Source organism: Camelus bactrianus, chromosome 4 (genome assembly GCF_048773025.1).
Source record: "Camelus bactrianus isolate YW-2024 breed Bactrian camel chromosome 4, ASM4877302v1, whole genome shotgun sequence".
Taxonomy (NCBI): domain Eukaryota; kingdom Metazoa; phylum Chordata; class Mammalia; order Artiodactyla; family Camelidae; genus Camelus; species Camelus bactrianus.
Window position 1 is genome coordinate 37,043,599 of NC_133542.1, and position 20,687 is coordinate 37,064,285.

General features: G+C 33.7%; 1 protein-coding gene across 1 annotated transcript in view; it reads left to right on the top strand.

The window, feature by feature from the left end:
* C4H9orf85 (chromosome 4 C9orf85 homolog) overlaps window positions 1-20,687 on the top strand; it is a 53,840-nt gene that overhangs the window by 17,030 nt on the left and 16,123 nt on the right. The window contains exon 2 of the mRNA XM_010952760.3: window positions 13,581-13,687. Within this exon, the coding sequence (XP_010951062.1) occupies window positions 13,581-13,687 (107 nt within the window). The remainder of the gene's footprint in view (window positions 1-13,580; window positions 13,688-20,687) is intronic.

Here is a 20,687-nt window from a genome sequence, read left to right on the forward strand (position 1 = left end):
CTGATCTAGAAATTACCCAGATTTCCCAGCACGTTCCTAATTTTAGATTCCATAGCTAATTGAGATTTGGTCTGATGTTTGACCTTTTAACTAAGGCAGAGTTAAAATATAGGGAAGAGCAAAGAAAAAATAATTTCCCAGCTTTCAACATGTTTAGATTTGGCCTAAATTCCAGGAATAGGAATAAAGGCCAGAAACTATTGATATAAATTCTATTTTTCCTGACCATGAGGAAGTCAGAGTAAAAAACAGATGATTTCTATACAGTGCAGTACTAGTGTGAATCATGTCTGAATTAAGGGGCTTTGGATATACAGAGTGAGAATCTAGGATAAATTACATTTTGGGTGATGTCTTTTGATATTATAAAACTTTGGAAAACCTTCTTAAATAGCAGTTCTTCTGGATTCCTTATTTATGTCTCTGACAGCTTTTCTAGTCAGTTCTGAGGTTGTTTTGAAGACTCAGATATTTGATACATTACTGTAGCATGCAAATAGTCTAGCTAACACTGTATGTTTCAAAGGTTTCTCTAAGTCACTTAATTGGAAATCAAAGTGCATCTTTCCAGTGAAGTGATATTCTCAGTGGAGAAACTATAAACCAGACTGAGATTTAGTTTCTAAAAGAGAATCGGTATAGAATCGTGGGAGTTAGAGGGCATGATCTTGAGCCCAGGTTGTATGACTTTGCAGATGTGTAATTATAGGTGGATTATTAAACCTGTCTGAATTTGTTTCTTAATCTGTGAAATAGGGATAATACTATTTCTCCCCCAAGGGAGTTGTGAGGAAGTGATGTAATTAACTGTGAGTATTGATTTTTAAGCAGAAGGTACTATATAAATGTCATTATTATTATTATTTCTTCTCACATTAACCAGTGTTGTTTAACTATAGTAATCATTTTTCTTTCTAAGGAAAAGTATATCACCTCCTTAGTAGTAGTACTCCAAGCAGCAGAGGGGAGATAGGGAACATATTCTCTCTGGAAATGTTAACTTGCTTCAGCTGCCTAAGGCGGTGGTTCTTAAACGTTGGCATGCTTAAGAATCATCTGGAGAGCTTATATAAAATACAGAATTCCAATTGCTAGAAATCACCAATCAGTAGATTTTGGGGTTGAGTCCAGGAATCATCTTTCTTTCTTTCTTTTTTTCAAAAATTTTTACTGAAGTATAGTTGATTTACAATGTTGTATTCCTTTCTAGTGTACAGCAAAGTGATTCAGTTATACATATATATATTCTTTTTCAGTTTCTTTTCCATGATAGGTTATTATAAGATATTGAATATAGTTCCCTGTGCTATACAGTAGGACCTTGTTGTTTATCTATTTTATATTTAGTTGTTTATATCTGCTAATCCAAAACTCCTAAGTTATCCCTCCTTCTTTATTATCTCCCATGCCTGTGCCCATCTTTCTATCCCCACTGCCACAAACAAATTTAGTGTTTTAGTATATTATTTTTAGGTTACTACAGCAACTTCCTTACTGATCTCTATACTTCCCTCTAGTCTTGTCTTTAACCGCTGCTTAGGATCTTAGTCAGTCAGATCCCTTTCCTGTTTGAGTCCAAATTCTTTAGTTTGGCAAACAAGTTCTCTTGTATTTTAGCTCATTTCTCCCATTCTCCTCATACCCTGTTGTTTGGCTCTTCCTAACTGCTAGCAGTTTCCCCAAATGACCATATACTTTCTCATGCTTCCGTGTGCCCTTCCCTCTGCACTGGCTTTTGCACTTTGTTTAGGTAGAGGATGATCTCAGAGCACCCTTTGTTTATCTCAGTTATAGTAATTTACACTGTCAAAGTGGCAGTCTCTTCATTTACCTGCTTACTAGCTCAAGGGCAAGGACTTCACCTCTCTTTAAAAAACTATATCCCTAGTATCTAATATATGCCTGGCCATACTAGGTGTTCTGTACATCTTCTGAATTGAATGAGATGGGAAATACTACAGGGAATTTTGGAGAATGGCTTGTAAGGCACAGCTGGAATTTGAACAAAGAATTAAACTTCAATACGCAAGTATGGAGCAAACAGAGATACATTATAGGCAGAGCAAAAACTTGGAGAAGGAAGGCAGAATGTGATATCTTTACTACCAGATTTATTTACTTGGGAGTACCCAGATACATAGGCAGGAAAAACAGGTGATAGGACCTGAAAGGGAAGTAGAGATCAAATTGTGGGGAGGTCAAATTGAAAGGGAAGTAGAGATCAAATTCTGAATACTAGTCTTAGGAATGCCTTATAGAATGTAAATTTCTGACCAGAGGAGGCATATGGCTAGACATCTATTAAAACATAACTGTTGACAGTTTGGTTTCCCTTTCTGTATATTTTTTAGTCTCTAATCCATCTCCCATTTGGGAGGCCACTTTAGTAATACAGATCAGAAATGAGGACCTGATATACAGAAGTGGGGGGATATAAAGTAGAAGACAAAGTTGGGGACATTGCGGAAAAATTGATTTTGTCAGTATTGGCATTTCGGTAAAAAGAGAGGGAGGAGTCAAAGGTGACCTAAGATTTTGTACCTAAGGCTACAAGAAGACTTTAAAAATGAAGACTGAAACAAAGGAGGAACAGATTTTATTGCTGAGAGAGTGATTGCTATTTAGTTCATGGATTTGAGGTATTTTCACAGATTTCCATGAGGAAGAAAATAGGTATCCATCATGTAATCTGAGTTATCGGGAACTCCAGAGAGGCATTAGGATTCGGGACAGAGTTTTGGATATAATCTTCACTGGCTCCTTATTGAGGCTGTAGTTATGGGTTAAGCTGACTAAGAGTAAGGAGTGTGGAAAGAAAGGAGCACTACACAGACACCTAGATTAAAGAGGAGACAGAGACAGAGGGAGAATGAGTGGTGAGTGAGTGAGTTGATGACTAAATATTGAGGAATGGGTAATTTCAAGGGACAAGCAGAGGAAGAAGTATTAGCAAAGGATCTTGAGAAGGAGCAAATGGAGTTTGGGGTACAATCCTACTTTGTATGGTGAATCTTTTTCAGGAATAAATTATTCCTAGGTAAAACCATTGACATTTCAACCATGTACAGCAAAATTCTGAGGGAGAAAAGGCTTACTTCCCACAGAACTGCTCTGACAATAAAGCTATTTCTACTTAGAGAAGTTACTCTTGCTTATTTATTTACTAAAAATGGCCCATAGTTTATAATCAAGATGGCTCAAAGAAAATTGAAAGCACATTACCTTGAAATACTGTGTCCATGTGTTTCAATTGTCGTAAGGCAAATTTCTCTTGTTCTCAGGAGATTATTCTGCTTATGTTCTGCTTATAGTTTGTTTTTAGTGTTGCACTATGGGTCCTTCTATAAAAATATTTTTTAACGTTCATAACATGTCCTCCTGAATTGTGCCTTTTAAAACAAGATGGAGGGAATTAAAAATCTTCATTCCAGAGTACTCTTTGTTCCAACTGACCACACCTTTTAAAAAGATGTGACAGGTTTATCAGTGCAGTGGTTTTGTTGTTAGAATCCTTCAGAAATATTTGCTTGTTAAAATACACAGCACCAACATATTTTAATTTTTCCTTAAAATTAAATGAGTGAAATGCACTTTGGAAAAAAATTGCTTTCTTAATAGGTTTTTCTACTGCCAGAAGTTATTGCAACAGCATGTTCCTGCCTGTAGGCCGGTGTGGCTCCATTTAAGTGTCTGTTTGCATTAGGTTTGTCGGTGAAAATCTGGGTAGTTTGCATGGCTGCTGAAATAAATCATTAGGTAGTTTGTACATAGACCTTCTCTGTATAATTGCAACTGACAATGGCTCTACCCACTTTTTGAGAGAATAGTCCTCTGTTTGGGATGATCAGAACTCATTTTATATTCAGTCTTTGGAAGAAGATACAATTGTTTATTTTTGCAGATGTCACTTGTTAAAGATTTCAGCAGTTAAAAAAAGTGGGGGAGAGAATCAAATATTTCTTGACTAGAAAAGGCTTATAAATATACTGAACAAGAAGAGAATTTTGAGTATTTCTAGTGTATATTTTCACTTCTCTCATGTTGATATTGGTGTTTCAAAGACTTAAGATCAATACAGAGTGAAGGAGATGAAGATGGACAGACTTCAGGGAAGAAAATTATTTTAGGTTACTGTAGAAATACACCTCACTTTATGCCTTGGGTATCTCTTTTTTTTTTTTTTGAGTAAAAGTAGATTTATTAAGAGATTTATTAAGAAATTTATTATTTAGATTTATTAAATCTAAAAGTAGATTTATTAAGAAGGCAAGAGAGAGAGAGAGTGGCCTGCCTTAGGTATCTTTTAATTAGAATTTTATATAGTGAAAAATCAAGTATTGGTAACTCAAACATTTATGTATTTGATGTATATATGTATGTATATCAAGTATTTTAGAACACTAAGGTAATATTGTGCTTAAAGGAGATGGGCTGAATTTTTTGTGAAGTTCGTATAAATGTTGACAGCTAATGTCTTAATTAGTGACATTAAATAAATGTAGTTTCCTAAAAAGAAATAGGTCTATAGTAATTTTGGTTTCATTATTTTTCCTTAAATGACAATACAACCAATTTTATTACTAAAACTCACTTCAAAAGTATTTCTGGTCTATTTATATGACTGGCTCATTTTGTGAAATAATAAAATACATAAAAATAGTAAGACTCAGTAACTTATCCAAATAAGGTATTTCTGAGAGTAATAGACATTCAAAGTATTACTTCTTATCACATTAAAAAAGAGTTTGTACATTTGAAAGTTTTAAGTAAACAGAACTCAATATTGATATTCTGGATCACATAGCAGTGGTGTTCTATGTGATATTAAGTTTGTTACAGCAAGAATATTTTTTAACTCCCTTTTTGAAAAGGAAAATGGCAGTGTCTTCTTTTTTTCTTTTTAATTTAACTGTCAGGATAAAGAAAAGCAAAATTTTTTAGATAACATTAGGAAACATTTGCTTTAATATCCAAATAATTATGTACTTGATTCGAGAAAGGGACAGTTACAATTATTCTTTACTATGAGTCTTTACCTCTGATAAAATTCCTGTTATTTTTACTCTCTTGTTGAAATGGGGCGAGAACTTGTTATGTATAAATATAGTGTGATGAGAATTTGCAAGTTCAATAGTTTTCTGATGTTTATAACACAATGCAGTTAATTATATATTACATGTAAATATTTAGTCAGAAATTGAAAACAAGCAAACGATCAAATAATAGAGTTAAGTACATGACAGTATTACTCTGATAGAATATAACACAGCCAATAACATGTTTTAAAAGTATATGTACTTATATAGACATACAGATGGCCAATAAGCACATGAAAAGATGCTCAACATTGCTAACTATTAGAGAAATGCAAATCAAAACTACTATGAAGTATCACATCACACCAAAATGGCTACCATTAAAAAGTCTAAAAACAATAAATGGAGGAGAGGGTGTGGAGAAATGGGAACCCTCCTACATTGTTGGTGAGAATGTAAATTGGTGTAGCCACTATGGAGAACAGCATAGAGGTTCCTTAAAAAACTAAAAATAGACTTACCATATGAACCAGCAATCCCATCCTGGGCACGTATCTGGAGAAAACTCCTAATTTGAAAAGATACGTGCACCCCAGTGTTCCCAGCAGCACTATTTACAGTAGCCAAGACATGGAAGCAACCTAAATGTCCTTGGACAGATGAATGGTTGTGGTAATAAATGCAATGGAATATTACTCAGCCATAAAAAAGAATGAAATAATGCCATTTTCAGCAACCCAAGTAGACCTAGAATTATTGTATTAAGTGAAGTCAGTCAGAGACAAATATCATATGATACCATTTATATGTGGAAACTAAAATATGGTACAAGTGAAGTTATTTACAAACCAGAAATAGACTCACAGACATAGAAAACAAACTATGGTTACCAAAGGGGAAAGAGGTAGGGGAAGGGATAAATTAGGAGTTTGGGATTAACATATACACACTACTATATATAAAATAGATAAATAACAAGGACCTACTGTATAGCACAGGGAACTATATTCAATATCTTGTAATAACCTATAATGGAAAAAAATCTGGAAAAGTATATATATATATATATATATATGTATGTATGTATATATAACTGAACCACTTTGCTATATACCGGAAACTAACACAACATTGTAAATCAACTATACTTCAATAAAGAAAAGAACACATTAAAAAAGTATATGCTAATATGAAAAAATTAATAAATTATAAAACAACATGTACAGAAAAAGTGCAAATTTCTATAAATATATGCTTCAAATGATGGAAAGTGTAGAATCTCAGAGTGGTAAGACTAGTCTTTTTTTCTTTATCTGTATTTTTATAAAAATTTCTATTATGTGAACATTTATATATAAATGCTTATATTGTTTTAAATCTATATAATTGATCAGTAATTTTTCATTTACAAAAGTAATAAATTCTTATCATGAGAAAATTATACAATATAGTACACCATTGTTAATACACAGTGGAAAAAAGTATTAAAGGAAAAGAACTAGTTGCAAAATGGAGTGGTAGTGGAGAGGGTATAGCTCAGTGGTAGAGCACCTGCTTAGCATGCAGGAGCTCCTGGGTTCAATCCTCAGTCCCTCCATTTAAAAAATAAAATGAATAAATAAACCTAATTACCCACCCCTGCCCCCCCAAAGGAAAAGGGAGTGGTAGGGAGATGAACAAAATTTACAAACTACTGGACAGAATACAAAAGAGATTTCTATGTGAAGTTTGAACCCTGTCCTTTTCCCTGCCCCATTCAGTGATAAATTTGATTCCTAAGGTGTTATGTAGTTTGAGAAACCAAAGGTGAGTGAGCTGTAACTACAAAGAGTTGAACTCCATCTAGTTAGGATAAAATTTTTCTTGGTTGTGAACAAAAAACCACTTTCAAACATGTAAATGTACTTTAAAAAATTTAGAATAAGGATTTGATGTTATTCTACAAGATTTTTAATATTCTAGTATTCTTCTAAGATATTTAAAATCTTTCCCTCTATTTTAAGTCTTTAATTTTTTAACTCTTGTACATGAATTCTCTAGCAACTGAACTAGACACCAAAACCAAAGACATTATAAGAAAAAAAAAAAACCTCAAGGCACTGTGGATCAATATCCCTCATTGAACATAAACACAAAACTCTCCAAGAAATATTAGCATATTATATTCACCAATAAATTAAAAAGTTAATACATCTCAGACAAGGGGAATTTATCCCAGGAATGCAATGTTGATGGATTGGAATATTCAGTTTTGTTAAGGTGTTGGTTCTCCCCCAGATTTATTTATAGTTTCAATATAACCCTAGTTACCATCATAGCAGGTTTTTTTAAATTGAAATTAACTAACTGATTCTAAAATATATATGAAAAAGCAAAAGAAGTAGAATAGCCAAGACAATTTTGAAAGAGAAAAATTTAGAGGATGCACAGTACTGATTTCAATACCTTAAAGCTCTAGTAATCAAGACAGGGTGGGACTGAAGAAAAAGTAGACACATAGATTAATGTGATAGAATATTAAGTCCAAAATAGACTCACACATACTTAACTTTTGACAAAGATACAAACACAATTTAACAGTGCTGGAACTTAGACACCCATATATAACTTAAAAAGAACCTCTACCAGTGTGTTGTACCATGTACAAAAATGAACTCAAAATAGATCATAAACTAAAAGTATAGCGTAAAATTACTGAACTTCAGAAGAAAAACAAGTGAAAACCATGATTCTTCAGACTTCTTAGATTTGATGCTAAAATCATGGTCCATAAAAAAAAATGGAAAATTGTTCTTCATTTAAATTTAAAAGGTTTTCTCTTAGAAATAATATCTTTAAGATAATCAAAATAAAAGTACAGATTAGGAGAATGTATTAGGAGAATTTACAAAGCACGTATCAACAAAAGCCAGGTATCTAGAATATATACAGAACCCTCACATCTCAATAATGAGGAAACAAACAATACAATAAACAAAGGGGGGTGGTGTAATAATTTGAACAGACATTCCATTAAAGAAAATACACGATAGCATAGAAGCAAATGAAAAGATGTTCAACATTATTAGTTATTAAGGAGATGTAAATTAAAACCATAATGAGATAACTCTACACACCTATTCAGATGGCTTAAATAAAAATTTACAACTTCAAACACTGGAAAGGATTTGGAAAAACTGGATCTTCATACATGGCTAGTGGAAATGTGAAATGGTACAGCCACTTTGAAAAACTTAGTTTTTTTATACAATTAAGCATAAAATTATCTACACCCAACAGTGCCATTCTTAAATATTAAATCAAGAGAAATAAAAACTTGACTACACAGAAACTTGTATGTAAATATTTATTAGCACCCCATACTAGAAACAACTCAGTGTTCTTCAAATGGTGAATGAATAATCTTACAGCACATGTATACAGTGGAATACTGTTCAACAGTAAAAAAAGGAGTGAGCTCTTCAAATAGCTATATACTTCATCATTTCATTTATATGACATTCTGGAAAAAACAACACTATAGGAGCAAATGAAAAAATTAGTGTTGCTTGGGGAGTGATAGAGGGAATTGCAAACAAAGAGTCATGAGGGAACCCTTTAGAGTGATGGAAATGTTTTATATTTAGGTTGTCAGATTCATAGAATGATACACCTAAAATGGGCGAATTTTACTGTATATGTATTGTATCTCAAAATTGACTTAAGCTGGCAACCTTTTTTAAAAAATGTTTAATGTAGAAAGATTGATAGAGTTAGCATTTAAAATGATTGATTCAAAGGACCTTGCATGGATGCTAAAACCATGAAACAAAAATGTTATTGTGTAATAGTATATTGACATGACCCCCATACATTATTGCAAATCTTTATAATTCAAAGAGATCTGGGCAGTCATTACCTTAATCAAATGATCAGTCAAATTTCTCATCACTGACTAGGTAAGAACTGGACACTTTGTGTTTCCTGACTTGGAGTAACATGGAGTACACAGCAGCAGCACAAATGAACTCTTCTTGTTAAAACAAAACAAAAAACAAAAAAAAACAAAACAAAACAAAACAAAAACTCAAACTTGGATCTAATCAAGCCTGTAAACCTAACTTCCACTTTATGGGACTACAGAAAATAAAGCAATGAGTTAAATTACACCATGAGAAAACAACCTGACAAATCCAGAATGTGGTATATTCTCAAAGACAACTTACTTGGTATTTCATAAAACATCGGTGTAATAGAATATAAAAGAGGGAGACCCTTCTAGATTAAAAGAGAGATAACAAACTGAACTTGAATACTGATTTAGGAGAGTGAAGGAGCAGTTGAGGAAATTTAAATGTATACTAGCTACATTCAATGATCTTAGAGAGTTATTTTTCTTTTTTCTGAGGTGTGGTAATGGTATTGCGGTTAAGTAGGAGAAAGTTTATTTCTAGGATATATATGATTGGGAAGTGTCTTCATGTCTGCAACGTATTTTAAGTGTGTACACATAAAAAGCAAATAGGTAAAATGGAAATGTTAACAGTTGTCTCTAGGTAGTGTATATGGCTATGCATTAGTATTATTGTTTTATTTTTTCTGCGTGTTCGAATTTTTCATAATAGAGGTGAATGTTTTTAGAACTCAGTTAAGAGAAAGTTTTTATTGAAGATGGCCTTATGCAATGCATTTCTGTAGATCCTGTGAATATCAGTCATCTGTACCTACATTGCATGCCTGAGAATAACTTTTTTACGACACTGTTTGGCATTATGTAACACCCGGCTACTTTGAGAATTAGGGTAGAAAACAGCTCTGTGAAATGCTTTGTACTATAAGGCTGTTTTTGAGAGCATTGCTTACTGTATCGTCTGGTGCCCTTTCTGGGAAGAATGAAACTTTGGTTTTCAATAACAAGAATAGTTGTTCTGCTTCTAAGAAACCGGCGTTTCAGCGTGTTACAGACATTGAATCAGGTAGGCAAGCAGAGCTTATATTTTATTGGCTGCTAGAAAACTCACATGTCACTTGTGGCCATCTCTAGCAAGTGCACTTCCCAGCTGCACTGCTGACTGCTTTGTAATTTTCCCTACCAACCCTCATTTTTCCCTGAATCTGATTTCTTCATCTATTTCTCAGTTGTATTTATTTGTAAGGTACTTTATGCCCAACAATGTTCTGGCCATATTAAAAGAATTTAAAATAATACAGTTTATGATTTGAAAGTCACAATCTAAAAGACAGATTTTTCACATTTTTATTAGTCATGTAAGTTCTTGTTCCTAAACTCAGATCCTTTATCCTCTAACCAAATTTAGAGTAAAGGAGTGTTACTAGAGAATTTTAACATATATACTTTTAACTATAATTAAAATACAAAGATTCTATTTTCTAGAATGACATTGTTGCAGCTGTATTGGCAGCAAATACCTTATTTTGGTGTAACGCAGGGGAAAGAACAAGGCCAGTCTATGGAAATAGAAATTCAGCAGTGGTTAGAATTGGCATTTTCCTTGAGAATTTTATTTTTTAATTCCTCTGGGGTTTTTTTCCAGTTAATGAAGGGAAGAAACATATATCATTGTTTTACCTTTAGCATTTCTGAAAGAATTATGGTATAGAAAAAATCCTAATGAAAAATGGTATTAGTTGCTCTTGAATGAAATTCAAATTCTTTTTCCCTCACAATAGTATCTTCCTTCTGTTAAATGATACTTTATGTTTTTTTTATAAAATATTTTTCAGCATCAGCATGTTGATACAGATGTTATATTTACAATTTGTTCTTGCTACTTTCTTGGGATTGAAGTCCTCATTCAGTTTCTTTTGGGGATTGCTGTATTATATTACCATAGACTCATTGTCTGACAACAGAATGTTTTAAAGCAGGGATAACAACACTTACTATAAAATATGTTGTATGAATTAATGTTGGCTAAGACAGTTTTTATGACTTTATGTGTATATTAGTAGGAGTCTCTTTTGATACACCTTAATCTTATTCTGATATTTCAAAGAAAGTATTTAGAGGGGAGGGTATAACCCAGTGGTGGACCACATGCTTAGCATTCAGGAGGTCCTGGGTTCAATCTCCAGTACCTCTATTAAATAAACAAACAAATCTAATTACCTCCCCCCAACCCCACACAAAATACTAAAAGAGAAGAAAAAAAAGTATTCATTGATAAATAAGATTTCCTTTTTTTAGCAAAGATTCTTAAGTCCAATGGAATCTTCCACTGATGATTTTTTTCCTTTAAGATCTGAAAAACAGCTTGTTAAACTTAATGATCTTTAAAGGCTTTTGTACTTATAAAACTTAAGTTTTGATTTTATATTCAAACATGCTTAACCTTAATAACCTATTTTCTTCTACCATGAGGGGCATGCTAAAATTAATTGCCAAAACAGGGTTAGTTGTAAATATAGGTGTAAGGTGAGATTGCTGTCTCCTTTGCCCCAGGCAGAATGATTCCTAGAACTAGGATTTAGCTTTCATTGCTCACATGTCTGGAATTTGCTTTTTCTAGTTTGCCAAAATACTGTAAAATAAGATATACAATTTTCTTTTTGCAATTATTTTTTAGTGAAAGTACTATTCATTCTCATTCTTACTCTCATGCATTTCTTAACACATGAAAATCAAGTTTAATTTTGTAGTAGTGCCTGCTAGTCATGTGAATACTGTACAACATCTCCATTTATACTGCTTCACACATCACTCACAGGACAAGTCCCCACAAAGACCTGTTTTGTTCCACTGTTGATCCACCCTAAAGAAACCAGTTTCTAAACTATGCACAGCTTTGTAAATCAAGATGAACTGGTCAGAAATTGGATTCAGAAACAAACAACAAACCAAATAGTGCTTCCTAGTTAACAAGCAGAGTGTGTTATATATAATAAAATTGTAGATAGTGAAATGTTCTGCTTTCTAAGAATATTCTAATTAGAAAATTTATATCACATTCATTTTATAATCATAGATCAAGTCATTAGCTTGTTTCTATTACTGTTATAGTTTTGAAAATTAAAGCAATGATTTTAGTAAGATATTCTAGGCAGCAGAGGTCAGTGAGAACAAAAGATGAAATGTGAACTTTAGTTCTGGGTATTTCTTAGCAAGCCCTGTATGTGATAACTAAGTGCCAATGTTAAGAGTGATAATGCCAATGATAAGAAGAGGAGTTTGGTATTAGGCACAGATTTCCTTCTTTCTGGCTGCAGTCAGCAAACCACAGAAAGGAGGAAACATAGTGGCATGCAGAATTTACTTTCCCAGAGGCTCTCCATCTAGGTCAGGAAAAAAAGAATGCCCATACACAATTCATAAGTAACAGAATATGTTTTTCACTACAAAGTTCAATTCAAACATAATGTATTCACAGCTTAATCTATGGTTTTTGATAATACCCTTGAAATATTTTCCCTTTGAATAAATATTTTGTCATTACTTTACCTTCTTGTTTAGAATTTGAAAGAATATCAAGCACTGTTCAGAAGTTTTGTTTTCTTTCAGATGATCTCTACACATTGTGCTTACAACTCAGTATCAAATACCTTCCAAAGAATCTGCATCTTTTGGGATGCTTTTTTTTTTTCCTCTCCTCTTGAGAAATTAAAAAAGGAAACAAAGGAAGCAAAGAAAACTTAAAATGTCCATTACTCATTATTGCAACAATAGGCAAAGACCAGGCTTCCACAACCAAAATAAGTTAGAGAATTCTCAGCGTCCTGGGTGAAAATATATACTCTAGGTCCTGAGTCAAATGAATATGTTATAAAATATAAAGCTATTGTGAGAACACATGACACATCTAAACATTTCCCTTCCTCCTTATTTCCCAACACATTTGGGGAAGAAAATTATAATATAAATGTTATTTTTTCCCCCTCACAAAGCTCATTTTCCACCACAGCACATGCACATACGTATTTTCTGTTTTGAAGAAACCAGGTGAACTTTTCTAAAATATTTTTCATTACATGAGAATACAAAAGGATTAAGTTAAATAATTAAATGCCTTCTTGCTTCCAGCTGCTTCTCCATGGCTCTCCTTTCTCAAGTTTCTGTTTCTGCTCTCCCCTGCAGACTGACAATTCAGTCTCAAAATTTGAACTAGATTTTCTTCTCTTACATTTTAATTGCATCCAGTAAAATGCATGTATCTTAACTATACAGTTTGAGTTGTAACACATGCATCAGAATCAACCCAGAACCTTGTGCATGATAAGCATGTGTTCTACCACTGAGTTGTACACCCCTCCCAACCAACCTCTCTCACTCCCCCTGCCACACACAGTAGAAGACTTTCTTAAAATACCCCTGCCAGGAAATTTAAAAATTTCCTAGATGATTCTGAACTACTCCCAGTTAAGAATCTTTGCCTTTATAAAGAACCAAATTGATAACGTACAAAAAGTAAGTACATAGTATATCGTAAAATGTTATACAGATTAAAGTTAGGTTACCATTTTGAAAAAACTTCAGCGTCTCATTTACCTTTTGGGGTTTGTAATGCTGACTCACAAGAGAAATTCTCCATTTGTTTTTCTGTTTTTTAGAAAATTAATGCAAAACTTCATGATGGAGTATGTCAGCGCTGTAAAGAAATTCTTGAATGGCGTGTAAAATACGGCAAATACAAACCATTGTCAAAGCCTAAAAAGTGGTAAGTTAAGTTTCTTATTACCTTACCCATAATATCAGTATCATAGCTTATTACTTCATTCCCTGATTTGCAAAATTGTGTCCAAATAAATACTAAGGTAAATAGAGAAAAAAATTCCATCCTTCCACAAAGAATAGAATTTCATCTTCTATGCTAAATCCTGGTTTGTGAAGGCAAATAGATTGAAATGGTGAGTTCATCATTCCCTTCTCCATTCTTCCATAAATAAATAATGCACCATTTTTATAGCATCTTGTTCATAAAACAAGATCAGAGTTAAGGCAGAGAAGGGAAATTTTATTTTGCAAAATTCTATCTTCCACCAATGAGGGAACATATTTACTATGTATTATTTTTACCAAAGAGGTCTTAAAAAGGGTTACCTTTTAACTTGACCCATGAAGATTACTAAAATGGCTTAGTTTGAGTATCATAAATGAATCACTAGAGCGATAATTTCTAATTTCATTCTTTTGAAGTTTTGGGTCTACATGGAAAGATAGTGGACTTTGTTTCTCATCCCTGTGTCCCTTACCCTTCTATAATTTTGGGATTCTGTTGTATCGGCCTTACATACATTGTGGTGCTGCTCCCTTACATCGTTTGCTTCAGCTGGCTGAGGACCATATTGGAGGGTAATTGCTGCCTAAAAGAGAAAAGTAATTATTTTAAATAAAAATTAGCATTAATATGTGTGATATGTTTTTACAATTATGAGTTTTAATTTGGTAGACTATATAGAAGCTCTTTAGAATACGTTTGTTTGTTGTTGCTTTATTTTCCTTTTAGCTATTCAGTAGTGGTATCTCCCTTAAATGTATTCTCTCTTCATTTATGGGAGGAACTTTTAATTAAAGTTTGGATAATCCGTCTAAATAATAAATATGATATAACCCTTGCTGTTTCTCATAACTGAAAAATTGTTAGCCTTTTTGTGGATCTTTAACTCAAGCTATGTAGTAATTTGTTTACTTGAGAATATTTAACAACTTTGAATGTTTTAATTTGGACATTTTATTTTGCCAAAAATGTTTCTTTTTAATATAGAAAGTTTAAAAACCTCTGGTAAAGATAGAACTTCAGCCTTTTAGAAATTTTTTTGTTTTGCTCTTTCAGAACAAATTTTTAGTGATTATTATATATCTAGTTGACCCCCTTCTAAATAGCTGTGAAAGTTTCTCCTTTCAGTCTTTTCTTTATGTTCTCTAGCATTTCCTACCCCTCCCCCCAAAAAAACCACTTTTAAACAAAATTTTAAAGTTTTATGCTCACTGGCCCAAATTAGCAGTAGGGAAATTTGGCAACTGTTTACACTATCCTTGCTAGATTTCCATGAATGAAATAACTGTATTCTCTACCATAGAAATTAAATGCTGGTTGCACTATAAATCATGTAATTTTAATTAATAGGCCTAGTGTAAGGTTTGTAGTTTTCTGAATATTTTCAACAAGTATTTCTTCTTATAAAGGTACTTGGAGATTTCATCACCAATCTCCATTTTTCTCTTGGTAGTGCTATTTCCTAAAAGAATTTGAAGTATAGGTAGTAAGTATTTACATAGTCATAGTTTTAATAGATTCATGTTATAGCAAAGAAAATCATTTAAAAACCTTTGTGCCTTATCCATTATCTACATTTTAATCTCTTATCTTTAATGTGTTCTGCATTATATATCCTATATATTCATTGTGCCAGCATAGAAAAGATTACATCAATTTTTATGAATTTTCCAGATGCTATGATTTGCTACAGAATTTCTGAACTTACTTTAGATAGCTCTTGGATTTTCATTATTTTTCTGTATTACTTGTGGTATTAATATTTTTAAGGCTCCAGAAGAATTTATATTCTGTAAATCCTAGAGGAACAACTATTTTATGCAGAGAGAAATAAAGACTCAGTTAAAAACAAGAATAAAAGGAAACAGTGTTAGTAGCAAATGTTATGTTTAGTTCCAGAAAACTTATAACAGTCTTTAAGAATGGTTGCATGTGAAAATGATCATCAATGGATGCTATGAAAGGCCATTGGAGAACAAAAACAAATAAGCAAAAAGAATGGTTGCATGTGGACACGTGGACCCAAATGACAGCAACTCTGTCCTGTCTTAGAGTCATTGAAATCTGTGGTGTCAGGGAAGCTCATGGTGATGTTGCCAGTAGCCAGGTAGTGCAGTGACCCAGAGGCCTTTGAGCTGAGAGCTAGAGAGGCCCTCAGGAACTACTGTTCCTTATCGCCCTTAGGCAGGTGAGGTTAGCCAGAGAACAGCTCCCACTGAATGCAAAATGAAGGAAATATAATATTGTACAAATACCAAAATACAGGTAGCAAGACATTAGAGCCTAAAGGAAGATCTCTAGGAATAAAAAAGCCCAAGAAAATGCAAAACAAATGATACCTCATGAGAGACTAAGAAACTAGTTAAAACAAAGTCTGAACTAGGAGGTCAACTTTGCCTGGTGTAGAACATCATGAATTTCAGATTGCATTAGAATTTTAGATTACATTAAGCATTTCAGAAAGCCTAGCTTTCAAACCCGAAACCAGGATTAAGAGTGTTGTAGAAAGTATAACTCAACTATATACACTTTGCTGTCTCTGCATATTAAAACTTGACCAATATTGTTAGGAATTTAAATCCATACATAAAAGATGTTTAAAGTATCATAGCTTGTTTTAAAATTTCAAATGTTTTGTTCAAGCTAATCACATATAAATTAAATTTATCCTTTGTTAGGATTCATATAAGAAGTTTACTTTGACACTAGATGCGTCTTTTGTGTAAAGATTCATTTTCCAGAACCCTGAATATTGCCTTTGGTTAAAATGTTGAGCATTGTTTCACTTGTCTAGCTGTCTCATGCCACAAATTATGTAACCAAATGAGGTACATAAAAAAAAGTTCAGCAGAACATAAAATGTAGGAGGAGGAGGGGCTGCTTATAAGTGACATTTCTTTTGTAATGAAGTAATATTCTGAATATTGGGAAAATTAAAGCCTTTTGTTCGGCATCTGAATCACCAAAACCCACACACATTTAGCAAATTTCCGTTGTCCATGGGATCTGATACCAAATGTTAGATCAAAAAAAAAAAAGTTAGAGATCTAAACTCTTCAAAGTTGTTTGTTTCAACCAAGGGAGGCAAAAATTGTACTGTGTTTGTCTCTGGCAGACAATATTTAGTGTTTCTCTTTTTCCTTTTTCAGTGAGGTGATATGTTGCAGGATTTTTGTAAATGTGTTCTTTATGATAATTTCTCCCGATTACTGAAAACTCTGGACCATCCCCAGCGACTTTTTAGAAAAGAATAGATGTCCCAACTTGACTTGGTAGAGAGGAGAGTTGAAAACTATCTGCTAGAGAGGGATGAGATGATGGCTGTGAGGGGGAAGGGGGTGAAATGCCTGTCACCTATTAGTGATGTGTGAACCATGCAATGCCGATATACTACCTTTGATGTGATAAAGTAATTTTAAATATCACTGCATACTCAAAGCTTTAGGTCTTGATAGAAATATAGTGAAAGGCTCATACATATAACACTTAGCTTTTTACAGCTTCTCTTCTCTGTAAAAGCACTAAGATGAGCTGCTGTCCTTGTTCTATACTCTCCCACTTAATCAGAGGTCAGCGTAGTCTACCAAGATTCCCCATCCATTTTGGCTCATATCTTTTGATTTTGAGGTGAGCAACTGCTACTCCCTGCTGGAGGGCTCTTGTGTGCTATGATCGACATCTCCCTTGATGCCTGAATGGCATAAGCATTATTAAGATTACTAATAGATGTAAGAATTGTGGTTCAGGACAAGTCTAAATCTTTTTGATTAAAACTTCATTGTTCACATTTCTTATTTTTTAAAAGGAAACCCAAAGATAAATTAAAACCATTCATTACCATTCCTGGTCAGTTCCCAAGTCATTCGTGAACACTGTAAATAATTTTGGGGGTAAAGCAGAAAATTATTAGAAAAACAAGAAATCTTTAAAATATAGAATGATTTATATAGCTCTTAAAGAAGAAAGGAATCTTTTTATTTTTCACTTAAAACTCATTTATAGATACTTATATTATTTTCCGGGTACTAGAAATACAGATAGAAGACTGTCTCGTTCCTCAAGCAAGACAGGAAATTAAATAGGCTTTTTTTTTTTTTCAAATTCTGGGCTCAGAGGGATTAAATGTCTTACCCAAGATAAGAAAGTAAAGCAGATGGAGTTAAGATTCAAGTGCTAATCGTCCTGTTCCAAAGCCTTGTTTTCCAGTTCTCCCACAGTGTTTTGTCAGTATCTTAAAGTTAGGCATTCAAAAAGTCCTTTTTCCCCCCTTCACCTGAGCCTGTTACTATATTAATCTTTACAGAAGTCATCTATCTTATTTATGGAAGTTGTCTACAGCTGAGTACCACCTATATAGCCCGCTTTCCTTTTTTTTAAATACATGTATCTAGACAAATTTTACTTTCCAGCCCTAAAATGCCTAAGCTGTTACCTAGAAACTTTTACGCCTTGTGTTTCAGGTAACCAAGCAACCTCTTTCTCCTGTTAATTTAGAAGTATGGCAGTCAAATCCCACATTTGTGTTAGAATCTCTGGCATTTTTTTCCCTCTTCCTACACGTAAAAAGTATCATCAATAGTATAGTGTTATCTCATGTTTAACACTACCATAGTATTAGAAGAGAAAGGAGAGCCTAGTGAAAAATAGCAACAGGCCTGGGGTCTGAGAGGGGAGGATTTTGCCTCCCATGGGGACATTTGGCAATGTCTGGAGACATTTTTGATCGCCATGACTAGAGGATCTGGAGACATTTTTGATTGTCTTGACTAGAGAATGTGGGAGAGATGCTACTGCCATATAGTAAGTAGAGGCCTGGTGTAGGCTAAACATCCTAGAGTGCACAGGGCGCCCCTACAACAAAGACATATCCAGCCCAACATGTCAATAGTGTCTTGGTTGAGAAACCCTGGTACATACAAAATAGATGGATACTCACCGGGTCAAGCCACTGAAACTTCGTATGTATCTTAGGTCAGTGGTTTTCAAACTTTTCAGCTATACAATTTTTGAATAAAACAAAGCTTATCCAGGAGTCCATTGAATACTACAGGCCAAAATGGAACTGCCCTGAACGGAGACAAGGGAGGCCAGACCTTAAATGCGGTAAGAAGAATGTTGATTGAAAGTAGATTTCATCCTAAAAATATTTCAAGTGAAGAGAGGAAGAACTGGTGTAATATGCCTTGGAACCACATTGCTCCAGGGGTGTCTGGCCAAACAGTTTCATGACATCTGGATACTTTGTGCCTAAAACACTATTTGCTTTTCATTAAACAAAGTCACTCCCCCTGGTCCTCACATGCAGGTGTTGCACTTCTTAATCATTTTAAAATTTGTAATAGCTTAATTTTTATTTCCACTGACTGCCCCAGTGCAGCCCTTATCTCTTCATACTTCATTGCATTAAATAAATAATTCTCCTCTGTCTCACCACTACTCAAATACCTCCCTTGATCCAGATGAAAAAGGTAGTGTTTTTAAAAATGTTTCAAGGGCTCTTGTGGGGAAGAGTCGGGTCTCCAGCAGCAGGAAGCTTAGTGGAGCTTTGTCCCCACAGAAATTTAACTTTTATATGTTTACTATAGTGTCCTGGGGCAGTGGAAGAGGGAGATCCTCTAAACTGGGAGAAAACAAAGAGTAATACTTTTGGAGAGAAAATGAGGTGTTGCCAGCAGGACTTCCTGTAGCTTGCCTCTCTGGCTATATGCTTGCTCCATCTTATACTACAAAGTTTTTTCTGACCAAATTAGCCAAACTAAATCCTTCAAGATAATCTTTTATTGATCAACTGTGTTCTTTTAAAAAAAAAAAATCTATTTGTTTATTTTTGTTGTGGTGGTAAAATACACATGACATAAAATTTGCCATTTCAGCCATTTTAAAGTGTGCAGTTCTGGTGTAGTCACATGTACAGCAGATCTCCAGAACTTTTTCATCTTCCACATTTGAAGCTCTATAACTGTTAAACAACAGCTCCCCCTTTCCCTGCCCCTCAGGTCTTGGTAACCACCATTCTAATTTCTGTTGTTATGAATTTGACTACTTTAAATACCTCATATAACTAGAATCATATAATAATTGTCTTTTTGTGACTGGTTTATTTATTTAGCATAATATCTTCAAGGCTCATTTATGTTGTAGCATGTGACAGAATTACCTCCCATTTTAAGCCTGAATAATATTCCATTATATATACATATACCATATTTTGTTTGTCCACACATCCATGGGTGGACATTTAGGTTGCTTCCACCTCTTGGCTGTTGTGAATACTGCTGTGAACATTGTTGGGCAAATATCTCTTCGAGACTCTGTTTTTAATTCTTTTGTATATATGTACCCAAAAGTGGGATTGCTGGATCATATAGTAGTTCTATTTTCATGAGGCTTCTCCATACATTTTTCCACAGCGAAGGAACTATTTTATAATCCTACCAATAGTGCAAAATGGTTCAAATTTCTCCACATATTTGCCAACATATGTTAACTCCTTTGTTTTTAACGGGAAGAAGTATTGTACTCTTGAAAGTCTGCTTAGTAAATAGTACTGCTGCCCTCATTTTTCAAAGAAAGCAAATTAATGCTCAGAAAGCACCAAATGTATCCACCAGCTACTGGTTAAATCATGACAGTACCTTGCACTCATTCCTTGGTGCTGGATTATTGTATTTGTTCATCATTTGGCATTCATTACTTGTATTTGTTCATTGAGCAAACACTATAACATGAATCTCCTTGAACCAGTTATAATCATATTTTAGATAGATAGATTCCATTTATAAGTATCCAAACTATACTTGCTTTCAGTGCTTAGGAACTGAGCATACAACTTACCTCACTATGAAGTACTTGAAGAGTAATATTTGCTGTGTGCAGTGACCAGTCCAAATTGAGCCCTTATTCCTTCATATAATCTGAATTTATAGCATCTGAGTGAAGA